This window comes from Pelodiscus sinensis, chromosome 2 (assembly GCF_052426305.1).
Source record: "Pelodiscus sinensis isolate ZL-2025 chromosome 2, ASM5242630v1, whole genome shotgun sequence".
Classification (NCBI taxonomy): Eukaryota; Metazoa; Chordata; order Testudines; family Trionychidae; genus Pelodiscus; species Pelodiscus sinensis.
This window is the reverse complement of record NC_143053.1, coordinates 46,877,355-46,892,775: the sequence shown is the minus strand read 5'-3', so window position 1 is coordinate 46,892,775 and position 15,421 is coordinate 46,877,355. Positions and strand designations below refer to the sequence as shown.

Sequence of the window (15,421 nt, the reverse complement as noted above, 5' to 3'; positions counted from 1 at the left end):
TAAAAATCTGAACTTGACTATAGACTGGTTGAATGCTCAGGCAGATGGTGACATACACAATTACACCATGAACAGCTATATTCAAGAGTGTTATTTCCTAGGTAACTGTAAAAGTGAGCATGAAGCTAAATACAATACAGATGAACATTTAATTATAGATCTACACAATCACCCAGAGTTTTAACTGAAAAATTTCCACCACTCTTTCTACCAGAAAACCAGTATCTCAGTCTTACTAAACTTCATCCGAGATTGTAGTCTTACTGCACCCCCTTCAGCTTGGGCAAAAGATAAAATTGTCAGGTCACATTTAGAATTAGGATTTTCAGAAGTGCATCAGTGATTTAGGAACAGCATGACTTAAGGATGCTATGTATCTACTTAGCACACAGCAGTTGCACTTAAATTGTCCTTTCCAATGGTATAGAATCATTTCTTATTTGAGAGAGATCTAATGGGAATTAAACCAGGAAACATTTTAATCGCCTTCACTGTATAGGACAAGTAATTGTAAACGTTGGACATTTTTGCTCATGGTTGATCTTGGTGAATGATAGATGGATAGGGATCCAACAGAACATCTTAGGCTTCCCTCTGAATTCAGTTTTTTCTCAGTCCTGGTCTACACTAGGGAGTTATTTTGAAATAACCCCCTGTTATTTTGAAATAATATGCTGAGCATCCAGACTGGTAAGTCTGTTATTTCAAAATAATGAGCTGGTTATTTTGAAATCTGTACTCCTGTTTTCCTTGGAGAATAAGGTTTTTTCAAAATAGTTATTTCAGGAGTTATTATTTCAAATTGAGTTATTTCAAAATTATTTCCTAGTGTAGACGTGCCCTCGGATGTGGTGCTCAGGTCCAGCTTTTTTTCTTCACACAATTAGGCTCTTGGGTCATAAAGGTTGGTCGTTAGGTATTGCACTAGCCAGTTTCCCAGAGTACATCTATACTCTCCAAAAGATTGATGCTGCAGAGGTACATCTTCTAGTGGTCGATTTAGTGGGTCTAGTATAGACCTGTAAATTGAATGCTGAGGGTAGCCCCTGCTGGCATCTGGTACTTCTCCTTCTGCAGGAAGTAAGGGAAGATGACCGGAGTGTTTGCTCCAATTGGTCTCCCACTGTGTGGATGTCACCATGGCTCAGTTTAAGGTAAGGTGACTCCATCTACGCATTTTGCTTATCTAGAGTTGTGAACCTTAAGCCAACCTTCCTGGTCTAATATACACTAGGCTTCAGATATGAGTACTTGGTCCCATCCCAAAAGAAATCTGATCTCTGACTCTTCAGGAATTAACAAATGCTCTTCTCTAGGTATATTTAAATCATTTTTTCTTTTTTGCTTCAAACAGTTCTTGAGTGACATTAGGAAATGCACTAGCTATCCTCTCACTTAGTGAGTTCTATGATCAATAAATCAGAGACCAGATGTTTTCTGCCTCACTTTCACAGCTTTTCCTCAAAACTTCTAAAATGCAGCCTAACTCTTCTTGCTGCCGTAGACTTTCTCTTTCTTTTAACTTGTACATTATGGCATTTTAAAATACTTTGCTTCTGCTACTTTCTTTCTTGCTTTGAATCTTTTCTGGCTGATTTCATTTTCGTGTCTCTTTTCTGATGTTTCTGTTGATGTTCCTTGAGGCACATGCTTGGAAAGTAGTTTTTCTCTACCGATTGTATGATTCTCAGATGCTTTTTTATTGACATCAGCATTCTTATTCAGTGAGAGTTGTTTTTTCCACACTGTGTGCTGCAGCACGTTTCAGATTCTTGGTGGAAAATACAGACAGGATTTTCAGAAGTGCTGCGCTTTGGCCTAATGCTCCTCTCACCAAGGCCATAATAAAATGCCCATTGAGATCAGTGGGAACAGAGTCAATAGTATAATCCTGAGTACTTTGGAAAATCACACTCTACTAATGACTTCAGTGCTTCTGTAAATTTCCTTCAGTTTCTCCCAAGTCATTTTCAAAAAAGGTACCAATGAAGCATGTCTGGTTCTCAACTTGATTTCACTGAGGAGTCAGACAGCAGTGTAGTCTTTAATATTATTGGGAGGTTTGAGACATGATTGCCAGTTCACTTCAGCCTCAGGTTATGCAGAGCAGCCATAAACCTAGTATAAATAGCTGCTTCCATTGGGTTTACAACTGCTTTGCAGCACCAAGGGAGCAGGAACAGATTGGCTATACATTTTGAAATCATATGTCTAATTTTTTATTGTTTTTATTCTTCCAGCCATGAGAAAATGTGGATGCTGAGTGAGTCTTAGAGGCCAGCTGGTGCAAATTAGGGCAGCTTCACTGACTTAACTGGAACTATGCCAGTTGAGACTAGTTTAGGATCTGGTCCAAGCTGACTTGCCAGTGATAATGTAATCCCAGGGAGGCTCTCCTTTCAACAGCTGTTCAATCTGTCTGCATCATGGGCCGCCTCCACCACAGTTTCATTAGTGTTCAGTAATAAACACTGTCATGCTGGTGTCATTGTTTTCATTAGTATAAAATGTCAAGAAAGAATTCCTGCAGAACAGCGAATGTATTTAACTTATTCTTCTCCCAAAAGCAAAACGATGGATCTAACCTTCCTACAGAATCATAGAAAGTCTTCAAGAGTTAAGGGGGTGGTAAGAGAAAGCACCAATAAAAAGAGAGTTTAGGAAGGTTTTATAGCTCACTAGGCCATGTCCTCAGCTGGTGAAATATACTGGCTCCACTGACTTCAGTGGTACTATTCCAGTTTAAGCCAGCCAATGATCTGGCTCGTTCCTCTTAGATAAGCTGCTCTTAGATTGATTGTGGTATTGCACTGGCAAATATTGTGTTTTGCCCATATCATTGTGCATCATGCATAATGTGGTGTAAAATATAGGAAAGTCAAACATGTTAGAATTCAAGATTTTCACATGCTAGTTTAAATGGTATGATTCCAAGAACAAAACACTACTAAATGTGGTGATGTATTTGTTTTGTTGAAAAACATGACCAAATTTGTGGGAACATGTGGTCCCCTCCTGTTTTTAAATAAAAGCCTTGACTCAACCTCAGAATCCTACTTCCATATTTTTGGAGGGGGGTGGGAATATAACAATGCTACAGTCTATTGCTGTATTAATTCTATACATAATTGCTGCATCTTAAGGCCCCAGTGCTGTAATGTGTGGATGGACTGCTGTGCCCAGGTAAAGCCCCACAAACTTCCATAGGGATGTCCATGTACACAGCATCCTGCCTGAATATTTACATATCAGGACCGTGGCCTGATTTTGTAGTAATGAATCATTTAACTTCTGTAAACTATAAGACCAAATTAAAATTAATTCTTGCAATATTCTGATCTTTTTCAATATTGTACATGTTCTTTTAACAATAATTGTTGAGAGAATTTTCTTTTGTGATATTTTTGGTTGTTGCTTTTCTTGTTTCAGTGCTTGTAAAAGGAGGAGAAATCTGTACATTTGTAGGCTTTATTAAATCTGGATACTGTAATGCTTACAGAGAAACTGAAGCACTTGTGAAACTACCATTGGGGAAAATGGTAAGCTCATTTATGTCTTAGAAAATAACCATTTCACTTCTTTATTAAAGTCTGTCTCTGCAATCTTACTTTTGTTGACATGGAATTTTTAGTATGGTCCCCAGAGGGATCTGTTGTTGGCCTAAAGTTACTGAATATCTTCCTCAATGGTCTGGAAGAAAACACAAAAGCTCTACTTGTAAAATGTGTAGATCACAGAAAAATGGAGGAATGGTAAGTTATGTTGTAGACATGTCAGTTGTATAGTCTGACTTGGGTCTCTTGGTAACATGGTCTCATTTGAACATATATTTTAACATAGGGAAACACAAAGTCATACATCTAGAAATAAGGAATGTCAGTTACACTTCTATATTGGAGGACTGTACCCTCATGTGGTGACTCTAAAAAGGTTTTATGAATCATGGTAGGTAACTAATTCAACATGACCTTCCAGTACAAAATTATAGCTAAGAGGATGAATGTGTTCCCTGGTTCCAAGGGAATACTGAGTAGGAGAAGGGATATTACCTCTGTATATGGCATTAGACCATTACTGGAGTACAATACTGGTGTCCACATTTCAAAAAGGGTGCTGACAAAATGAATAGAGTTCAGAAATGAGCTACAAGAATGATTTGAAGTTGGCAAAACATACCTTCAAGTAAGGGAATAAAGATGCTTGATTTCAGCCAAGAGATGTTTAAGAAGTAACTTGTTTTTGTGTATAAGTACACAAATGGGGAAGAGATTTCTAATAGTTGATGGATCTACAATCTAGCAGATAAAGGTAGAAAAAGATCCAATGTTTGGAAGCTGAAATTAGGCAAATTCAGAATAACACATAGAAATGGTTTATCTGGGGCTTATGGGAATTCTCCTGAAGTCTTTAAATCAAGACTGGATATCTTTTTAAAAGATATAATTAGCAGATATGAGCTTACTACAGAAATTATTGGGTGAAGTTCTTTAACTTGTGTTAGATGGAAGATTAGACCATGTCTGATCTTCTGGCCTAATAAATCTGTAAATTTAAGCACTTATTCAATGACACTATCTACATGAATAAGAAAGCAATAAAGTAGCTCTTGCTGAAAGATAATGTCAGTCATATAGCTTTTTGGAATTTGGGGTACAAAATAAGGTATTTTGGATCCAAAAGGAGTAAGAAAGAAGCTGCAGCTCCCAAAAGAGGAAGGAGGTACTTAATATGAGTAAGGATATTACAATCTGGATAAAAGCAAAACTGCAAGACTTTATGGGTAATGATTTGTAATCTGCTTTATCAGATCATAAGATTACATTTTAGAGAAAAATAAATTACTTTCACTTACCCTTGAAATTTGAAACAAAATCAGCTTTTTGCATTTTCTCATACTCTAATACAGAAAAAAACTAGCTTCCAATATTTTTGTAGAAAATCATCATTTTGACAGGCAAAATCATTTAAAATGGAAGGCCAAAGATCCCTCAAGCTAATGTGAAATAAATATTCACCACTCTTCTTGTCACCTGGGTAAATGGCAAATTCCAGTTTAAATTCCCAGTTTAGTGAGTTGAAATATACAGGCAGTCCCTGGGTTACGTACAAGATAGGGACTGTAGGTTTGTTCTTAAGTTGAATCTGTATGTAAGTCGGAACTGGCGTCCAGATACAGCCGCTGCTGAAACTGACCGCCAGTTCTGACTTACATACAGATTCAACTTAAGAACCCCAAGCGTCCCCAAGTCAGCTGCTGCTGAAACTGATCAGCAGCTGATTCCAGGAAGACCGGGGCAGAGCAACTCTACCTCGGGCTTCCTGTAGTCAGCGCTGGTCAGTTTCAGCAGCGGCTGACTTGGGGACGCCTGGGGCAGAGCAGCTGGGGTGCTGCTGGGTTGCTCCAGTAGCACCGCTCCTCGGCGCTACTGGACCAACCCAGCAGCACCCCAGCTGCTCTGCCCCAGGCGTCCTGATTCAGCCGCTGCTGAAACTGACCAGCAGCAGCTGAATCAGGATGCCTGGAGCAGAGCAGCTGGGATGCTGCCGGGTTGGTCCAGTAGTGCCCAGAGTGGCGCTGCGGGACCAACCGGCAGCACCCCAGCTGCTCTGCCCCAGGGTCCACAACAAAAGCCTGGTCTGCTGGGGGGGGGGGGGGGCACACTAGCTGCGTCCCCGCCCCCCAGCAGACCAGGGACACGGGGAGCAAAGCCGCAGCGGCAGCGGGACCCCGCCGCTGCTGTGGCTTTGCTCCTGGTGCCCCTGGTCTGCTGGGGACCGACTTATGTCAGATCCGCGTAAGTCGGGGACTGCCTGTAGTCTATATGTTATCAGAGTATATTAACTATGTTGGCCCCAAGATATTAGAGAAAAGAGGTGTTGGACCATCTCAGGCCCACCAATGGGGGGGAGTGCAAATGGGCAATTGCACAAGGTCCAGCATTTCAAATGGGCCTGAAGCTTCTGGGTGCCATGACTGCTATTTTGGCAGCGGAGGTGGATGGAGTTCCAGTCCCCTTTGAACTGCCACGGGAACACTGCTCTGACACTCCATGCATTTTTGAGGGCCCTTTGGTGGGTCTGACCATATTGTAGTGTTATGTGGTATACTCCACATATTCATGTTTCCCATCCAGGTGAAACGAACCAGACACGTTCTTGTGGGTCAGCTTCAGGAGAAACAGTCCTTTGGAGAAGTGAGCATTCTTCTTCAGGTCCCTTTCACATGCAGAGTCATCACAGCGACAGATGTTAAATTGGGCATCATTGAAGCCAGTGCTATACTAGGTAAGTGTTATGGGTTCCTTTATTTTCTTGGCATGTTGTTATCATCAATCAATGATGCAAGAAATAATGGGTGAACCTCAAAAAGATGTGAATGTCTTTCAATTCAGATATAAATATCCAAAATGTGGCCTCTATCCAACCCTTAAGTGGACCATTTAATTGAATTTTCCCCTCACCTCTGTTTTGCCAGGATTCTTTGGTGTTTGTCAACAGGCCATGCAGCCCATGCATGCCTCTCACCTTCAACACATGCTCCCGGTTTCTTTCTTCTCCCACAAATACCCCCTTAATTTCTTTCATGGGGTTAATCTTATTAAACGGTATATATTATCACATGGCATCATAGGTGGTGGTTGGTTATGGAAATATGATAAACTGTATAATAATAAAGGAAGGATGAAGGGAAATCCATCAGTTGACAGTAAGCGGTATTTTCGTTCTTGAATAGTTTTCTAAAAGTGTTTCTTTGCCTTATTGCACTGATATCACTTGATGTTAGTTATTTTTTTTCTATACTGATTACGTCATCTGATTCAAGTCAAATGCATACTGGTCTGTTTTATGTAAATTCAACATTTCACACATGAAAGTGCTTCTTCCAAGCATATATTAAAGCCATTTTTTTTCCATTTGGCAGACTCAAACTCCAAATAGGCTGTACAAGGATTTTAGCACTGGATAGATTTCAAAATGTATTCCACATTAAGCTCACTTGTAACTATCTCCTGTAAAGATGTTGTAATGGTGTTCATAATTAGTTAAATATTCCCTATTCTGGGTTGAGTTTTTCAACTATATTCTTTGTTTTTCTACAACGTGCTAAAGGATATGGCTTCTTTTAATTTAATAAACTGGGTTTTATGGGTGTTTTCCATTAGGCATTTTAGTTGGACATCTTAAAACAAAGAAACAAAAAAGGTTAAAACAACTCTATTGCAATAACGTGCTAGCTATACATGACTTTCTAATAAGACTCTAAATTGATGGGCATGTTCCCCCTGAAAATGTGCTATGTTTTGCATGGTTAGGAAGTTGGTGTATTTTGACTGTTGACTATTGCAATAATCAGAATCATTTCACTCTTACCTATTGTTCCTATCTTGTGCTCTCCAGTGTGGTCATTGAATCTACTTGTTGTGTTTTGCCTTACGCTTAGAATTTTCTTTTGCTTATGTATCTTTTACAACAGGATAGCTACCCCATCTTTAACAGACTACATCGTGTTTAACTTTTAAATATCCATCAGATCCATCATGCTTAATTTGTAAGTGTTAAGAACATATCTTGTATTTGGACATGCATGACTTTACAGAGAGTCTGTAGGTGTAGAAGAAAATATTACATGTCTGGTTGTTGGAGTTCTCGTCTTTGTTTCTCTTCTCAGACCTTCCTACCAATTTTCCTCCCTCTTCATTTATTTTTATGGTCTGAATTAGACAGGGGCAATCTACAGGATGTTTCATATAACTGAGATTTTAAACAGGTTGTTTTGCATCTGAATTTCAGCACTCTGAACAGGTAAGCTCAAAATCATTGTGTCCTTTACATTAATAATATTTGGACCCTAAGATGCTTAGTTTACAGATACACCTGTAGCAGTTGTTCTATAATCTTCTTGGATCTCACAAATTGGCTACGTCTACACTGCAGGCTTTTTGTGCAAGAACATCTGTTCTTGTGCAAAAATTTGGCGGGTGTCTACACTGCACGTGTGTTCTTATGTAAGTAAATTTACAGTAAAGCGTCAGAAAACAGAGCTTCTTCCAGAAGGGTTATTCCTCTCCCCATGAGGAATAAGCCTTCTTGTGCAAGAGCTCTTCCACAAGAAGGCAGTGTAGACTGGCAACATGATTTTCTTGCAGAAGAAACCCCTATGGCTAAAATGACCATCAGAGCTTTCTTTCACAAGAGAGCATCCACACTGCCGTGGATGCTCTTGTGCAAAAGCACATCTCTTGTTCAAAAGCACATGGCAGTGTGGACGTGCTCTTGTGGAAGACCTTTTGCACCAGAACTCTTGCGTAAAACAGGTCTTGCGCAAGAAGCCTACAGCGTAGACGTGGACGTTGTGTATTATTTTAATTAAGTGTTTGGTTCTTGGATGAGAGATTCAGGGAACTTGTAATTTCTGCAAGAAGTGTTGTTCCTCATTTGATAGGTGGCACGGTTCCCTTGGAATCTGTATTGACCCAATGTGTCAATAAAGAGCTGGAATAACCATTCAGCAGGAAATGCCATTTCATTACATTAACTAATACATGTTGCCAAACTTATCCATGGTAGAAATCCTAAGACACTTTATGTAAGATGATGGTTGTTAACCCTGTGGCCCTGCCTAATTCTTATGTGGGTAATTGCACTGTGCCTGCTTAAATTCTCTTTGCAGATTCAGTTGGAAACAGTTTCCTTTTGTTACTTCTTTTAATAAATTATTGTTGTAAATCTCAGAGGTTGCTAAATCTCAGTAATAGGAGAAGATAACCCTGTACAAATCCTTTATTTGTCCCAGTGAGTGCCATGTGAGTGTATTAGATAAATTTAGAAATTAATATGGCAACTACCTCAAAATTCAAAGCAAAAAGTATAACAAACTACTGCAGAAGTCCAAAGAATTATTATCTATTATTCAATGTGTTTATGGAATAGGAACAATTGGAAGCTTTATCTGAAAATATCTGTATCTGTTCAGTCAGGAAATCATATGAAATCTTGCAAAAATAGTTGCTGGCATGATTTCCAGTATTTTCTAGGTTCAACAAGATTAAAAAAACCTGAGAATAGCTGTACCTGCAAAATTTTGGTTTCCCTCATTTTGTCCAAAGCCTAATAAATACAAAAGTATATTGGAAAAAAATGAAAAATGTTAATGAGTTTTCTGCAAAAATTGAAGATAGTTCTAACTTTCTCAGAGGTAATTCACCCATAAGAATTTTCTTTTTTTTAAATGGAAATCTCAGATTGCCATCAAGGGTGACTTTTCAGATACTTCCTAACCAATACCTAGTTGTTCTCACATACCACTTTATGATTTGATAAGTAGAAATGCCTCTTTTTGAAGGTGTTAATGATGTATAGATGCAAGGCTTCTGTGAAATTGACCAGCTTTTGACTGCTTTCTCATACTCAAAGTGTATAGTCCGATGTAGTTTTCTTGACCTTCTCCTGTACCCACCTTGGCATTGAAATCACCAAGCACCACCATGTATGTTGTTTTCGTCTGAAGAATCTTAACAAGTTCTTTATTGAACCTTTCTACTTCTTCATCTTCCACAGTGGATGTTGGTGCATAGGCTGCAATTATTTTCATGGTGACCTGTTTACCTTTGCTCATTGTGAGCACTCTGAAATGAAATGAAAAAATTATCCATGAAATGATGCTTCCTGCCACTTTTAGGGGCACAATAATTCCAACTCCATCAACTTTTCCTTCTGCTGCATCCGAGAGAACTTGTGATTCAATCTTCCAGTTATTTACACGTCTGAATGTTCATTTTAGTGAACAGATGTGTAAATAACTGATGTTAGAAAGCAAGAAAATGTGTAAAGTTGATATGCATGACCATATCCCCATCATTCTACATTATGGGTATGTCTGCACTTGCTCCCTAGTTCAAACTAGGGAGGCAAATGAAACATATCGAAGTTGCTAATGAAGCGTGGGATTTAAATATCCCGCGCTTGATTATCATATTCGCAGCTGGTCGCCATTTTAAAAAGCCAGTAGCCCAAATTAACTCGCTGTGTGTAGAAGTGGTAGTCTGATCCAAAACCCTTCCCTCGAATTAACTGTTACTCCGTGTCTACACGCGGTGAGCTAATTCGGGCTACCGGCTTTTTAACCAGCCGCGAATATGCTAATCAAACATGGGATATTTAAATCCTGTGCTTCATTAGCAACTTCGATATGCTTCATTTGCCTCCCTAGTTCGAACTAGGGGGCAAGTGTAGACATACCCTCTGAGAATAAGGAATATATATTTAAACTTGTCATCACATTTTAATTTCAGACATCACAGTTTTGTGGCACGCCTCAAATATGGGAGTGCCAAATCCCAGATTAACTCTAATTTTGCTCTTTGTTGTCGCAATGGCTATATCTATTCGTGCAGTAGGGCTTGACTCTTTTCCCATTTAAGTTGATGAGACTTTTGGCATTGACTTCACTCGGAAGTGGGATCAGACCCCAAAAGACTACCTTGAAAGTTGCATGAATAGAAGCAGTTGATAATCTCCTTTCATGATAGTTACAGATTTTTTTATTTTTATTTAAATATTTTTATCCCGCCTTTCTATTTAAAATATTAAAGGCGGCAAGATTCTTGCCATTCAGTCAGCTCATATACGGTCTGGTTTTGGATTAAATCTCATATAGGAAATTCAGAACTATACATGGCCAGACTTGCAGCTTGCTCTGTCAGAGAAACATTAGCTTCTGCTGCAAGTTAGCAAGGAATAGGATGTTGCTGGGTCGTTTCTATAGTGTGCTGACCTAAAGTGTGTCTACACTGCAGGGTTTAACTCGAAATAAGTTACATAAATTGAGCTACATCAATTGAATAGCTTATTTTGAAATAGGGAGTGTCTACACAGCACTTATTTTGAAATAGAGCATGCTTCCCCCGACTTCCCTTATTCCTCATGAATGAGGGTTACAGGAGTCGGGAGTAAGAAGTCCTCCAGCTTGATAGTATTTTGACACTATTTTGAAATAACTGCCTGCTGTGTAGACATGAACTAAGTTATTTCAGAATATCTCTAGTTATTTTGAAATAGTGTTGCAGTGTAGCCATACCCCTATAGACAAAAGGTGAAGTCCTGGCACCATTGTAGCAAGTGGAAGTTTTTCCATTAGCTTCCGTGGAGACAATATGTTACTCGTATTAACATTGCTGAAGAGCCTCAGACAAACAGGTTCCTAGTTTTAAAATGGTTGAATTTTCATTTGTAAAAACATAACATGATTTATGGAAGCAAGTTACTGTGAATTAAAGGGTAACTCCACCCACTTGCTGTAATGTAAAGAACTAAATGATATGTGGTAGAAATGAATATTTATTTATCAAAAATAAAAATGAATTATTTTTTCTTAAAATCAAAAGTAACCGATTTTTCTAGTTCTCATGTAATTTATAGAGTATCGAATGACAATTTTATAATGAATTCGATTTGTCTAATTACAGCCAAAGATCCCAGTGAAGTAATAAATACAAAGCCTTTCCTTATGTTAATTTACATGTTCCAGAAAGTTCTAAGTTACATGGCTTTATTTCCAAATACAGTTATTGCTGCTTGGAGAGAATAAAAAAACACCTGATTTAAAGTAATAAAATATACCATAAGAAACATTTATTATAACGGGATACTGATGCATTATTTTTATATATAAGGTTCACCTTCTCTCAGTTATGGTAAATTATGTCAAATTAATGGGATGGTATTTTTTATAATAAAAATAATGACCAGCTCTCCAAATAAAAATATAATCAATATTTATTCTGCAAAGAATAATGACCCATTATTTTTAGTTATAGAGATACTTGTGCAAGTTGAGCAGAACCATGTGTAATAATAAGGGACTATTATTTCCTTTACAATAAACTGAATTACTAATTCTTAAATCAAAGATAATCTGTTTTTCTCCAGTATGTAATAAAAGAACTTCAACTCAGCGTGGGCAAAAAATGCCTTTTCAGCCTCTGCTAGCAGAGAAACTGCCAAATTTTGCTTGACTGGATCCCTGAGATAACATTAAACAGGTTATGATTGTAGTATTATACAAAATTGATTTTCATGTATTATCACTTTAGAGAACACTGATATTAGATCTGACTATTTTTAAAGTTTCAAAATGTTTCTAATAAGTGGCCTTAATTTTATTAGATTGGTGCAGTTCCTAGGAGAGGTATGTTTTGTGTATTCAGTATTGAGTAAAGGTTACATGGGGGAAGCAAAGAAAAACAGATTTTAACTGAAAAGTACAATCAGTATACCATATTTTGAAGTTGCAGTTTAATTGTCTAAAAATATACAAAACAAAATTCCAAATGTTTAACTTTTTTTCTTTACTATTTTCCTGTTTTTCTTGTTCACTGGCTTATTTGTAGAATTACCTGTTTTAAGTTTACAGTTATGCTACGCTTGACATAGTGAAAAGAAAAGTCTGGAAGAGGAAAAGCTTTAGATTAGGGTAAACAAGTAACATTGCAGCATGTCAAATGAACTGCATTCTACCTATATAAAGCCTGAACAGTGAGTTCCATGCAGGTGTACTGGCTGCACTGGCTGCCTCTTTATTGGGTTTAGAATAATACAGATGCTATTGCAATGGCCTGCTACTCTGTAAGGCCTGGTCTACACTACAGGGAAATGTCAACTTAAGTTGTGCAACTACTGGCACCAATTATCTTCACTAGACCCGCTAATTCGAAGCCCAGAAGATCGACTGTGATGGTATTGATCTTCTATATAGTGTAGACAATGCCTAAGTAAATTTCACCCTTAGATACTATGGTATGAGTGCTAAAGAGAACCCTTAAAGAAACAGGACTATCTAAAATAGCCATTGAAATCTGAGGGAGTTCTTCCACTGAAATCAATGGTTGCTATAGCATTGGCACAGAGATAAATAAGCAGATCTTTCATTGATATATCGACTGTGATGGGGTGTACCAGACCCTTTGAGACCCTGTGATAGACCCTGCAGTCTTACCACACCCTGCCCCCCCAAAAGACAATAGAGTGGGATCCTCCACACAGTCCAAAAAAGCTTCAGGGGAAGTAGCCAGTTAGGGCCCAATAGGATAGTATAAAGCAGGGCTGAGCAAGTTCCAATGCTTGCTGGAGCTGGAGGCACCTGGATGGTGTACTTGGCTGGCTGAAGGAGCTAAAGGATCTTGGACAGAGCATTGCAGGCAGAGAGCAGGGGAGTAAAAAGGAGCTTCTGGCTGGCTTCTGGGACTCACTGAGGACAAGGCCCTGAGGTAAGGGTGAAGACTGTTCTGGGACTGTGGGGAAGTGACCCAGGAAATCTAAGCAGTGACACAGCATAGCTAGATAGATACAGTTGATGGCTACTATCTCTTGGGTCCCTAGGCTGTGACCTGAAGCAGTGGGTGGGCCTGCCCCCCACCCCATTGGTTGTTGGAGAAATGACTGAGGTTTTGACATACCCCAGAAGGGAAATTGAATTAATGCAGTGACCTAGCATGAGTTGGGTGAGGACTTTGTTTCCAGGGCACCTTTGAGTACAGCTCAATATCAGATATGAGACTGTTTAAACACAATAAGGATAATTAAGCACATTAACCTAAGGTGGGCTACAGGGAGAGAAAGTCAGGCATATGTGTTCTACCAAGGGGAGCTCCTGAGAAGTATGCCATCCTGCTGCACTGAACTTAGGTTGCTGAGATTAAAATCAGACTAATGATGGTGGCTAAAATGCTGTTAAAATATCGTTTGGTGCTATGGTTCTGTAGTTGTGTGTGTGTCTAAATGTGTGTGCATATGTTTGTGTACACACACACATAAATACGGCATTGAGATGGAGAAATATGCCCTTTGCACATTTTACAGCCTTTGAATGTCATCTCACAATGACACACTTAATAGGAAAGATTTTATTATATATTTCCACAGATGAGGAGAATTCCATTCTCAGGAGCTCTTCAGGAACACAGAATGTGATTTAGCATTGCTGCCTTGTCCAATGACAAATTGAGGAATTTTGCTTGTTGTAATAGAAACTTTACATGGCCTTAGGCAATTGCTGGAAAATGAAGAAATGTTACATTATTCCTAAGGAATCTGAATAACCTTTCACACCTGAAAATCCCAGAGTTCCTCTATACTACAGTTTCTATGCGTTCATTTTTTTAATGAGCACTTTCCAATTGTGTGTAGTAGTTCTGTCTTTCTTTGTTAGTGCGAAAAAGACAGAATTAGCCATATAATTTTTTGTATAACTCAGCATGTAAATAAGGCCTTTAGAATATGTTCTGAAATCCAGCTATCCAATGTAAAACAGAGAATGTACATTTTCATATCATGAAGGGTTACATATGTCTATTAATTTTGGATGTAAGTAGAAGGAAATCAAATATGATGTTGTTCATAACCCATACTAATGCTTGTGGTTCTGCTTTTTGAAATTACAGATTTTTCTTTACCTATTATTTTTCTTGTAATTGGGTGAAATTTACCAAATTGTAATTACTAGAATGTCCCTTCTTCACCTCCATTCCCAGACCTGAAGAACAGATCTGTGTGGCTCACAAGCTTTTTTTTTTCTCTCTTTCTCTCTCACCAGCAGTAATTGTTCCAATAAAACAATTGCCTCATCCACCTTGCTTTTTCACCACCTTGCTTTTTCTTTTGATTTTGCATGCTTCCATTATCCTATCAATGCCTTGATGTTTTGGACTTAATATTCTAGTGACTTGTGCAACTGTAATGAAAAATGGATCTAAAACACTACCAAAGAAGAATGTACCCTTTTACAGCCACTTGTAGAAGTATTAATGAATTTACTTGGCACAAGTGTAAATGACTGCACAAGAGCAATACAAAAGAGAATTATTCCTCTTTATGGTTTTTTTCCTGTATTTTATTGTGATTGCAGTTACACTTATCATAACTGCCACAATTGTTTCCTTTTGGTCTATTATTTTTAATAACATATCTCATCGGTAATAGCCAGATTTCAAAAGCAACACCCAGAAGTTCTGAATCTGACGACTTTGTTTAGGGGTTATTAAGTGGGAGCTATGCGCTTCTGAAAAACCATCTGTAAGTTTCAGAGAGAGGCTTTGTCTACATTTAATTGATTGCTGAAATGGTGCTTTATTAGAAAGCGGTTCAGCTGAACTGATGTAGGATTAATTGAACATGTGCTAACTTTGATTTGCCCTTGTCTACACTGACAGATAAAGTGTGATGAGCACTGATTCAGCTAATCTGATTGCCAAAAACTGAATGCCAAATTGATACTATTTCTAACTATAGACAAATCCACACACAGGTCACTCCTTCCTCCTCTTCTCAGTCTAACTCCTCAGTTTTCCTTTCAAAAATAACTTAATGAAACATGGAACATTATTTGGCTAATTCACTTAAAGACCTTAATCTACATTGCCACTGT

The 15,421-nt window shown here is 38.3% G+C and overlaps 1 protein-coding gene across 1 annotated transcript in view; it reads left to right on the top strand.

The window, feature by feature from the left end:
- CNBD1 (cyclic nucleotide binding domain containing 1) overlaps positions 1-15,421 on the top strand; it is a 309,767-nt gene that overhangs the window by 235,636 nt on the left and 58,710 nt on the right. The window contains exons 9-10 of the mRNA XM_075919791.2: positions 3,430-3,539; positions 6,135-6,285. Coding sequence (XP_075775906.2) covers positions 3,430-3,539; positions 6,135-6,285 — 261 coding nt within the window. The remainder of the gene's footprint in view (positions 1-3,429; positions 3,540-6,134; positions 6,286-15,421) is intronic.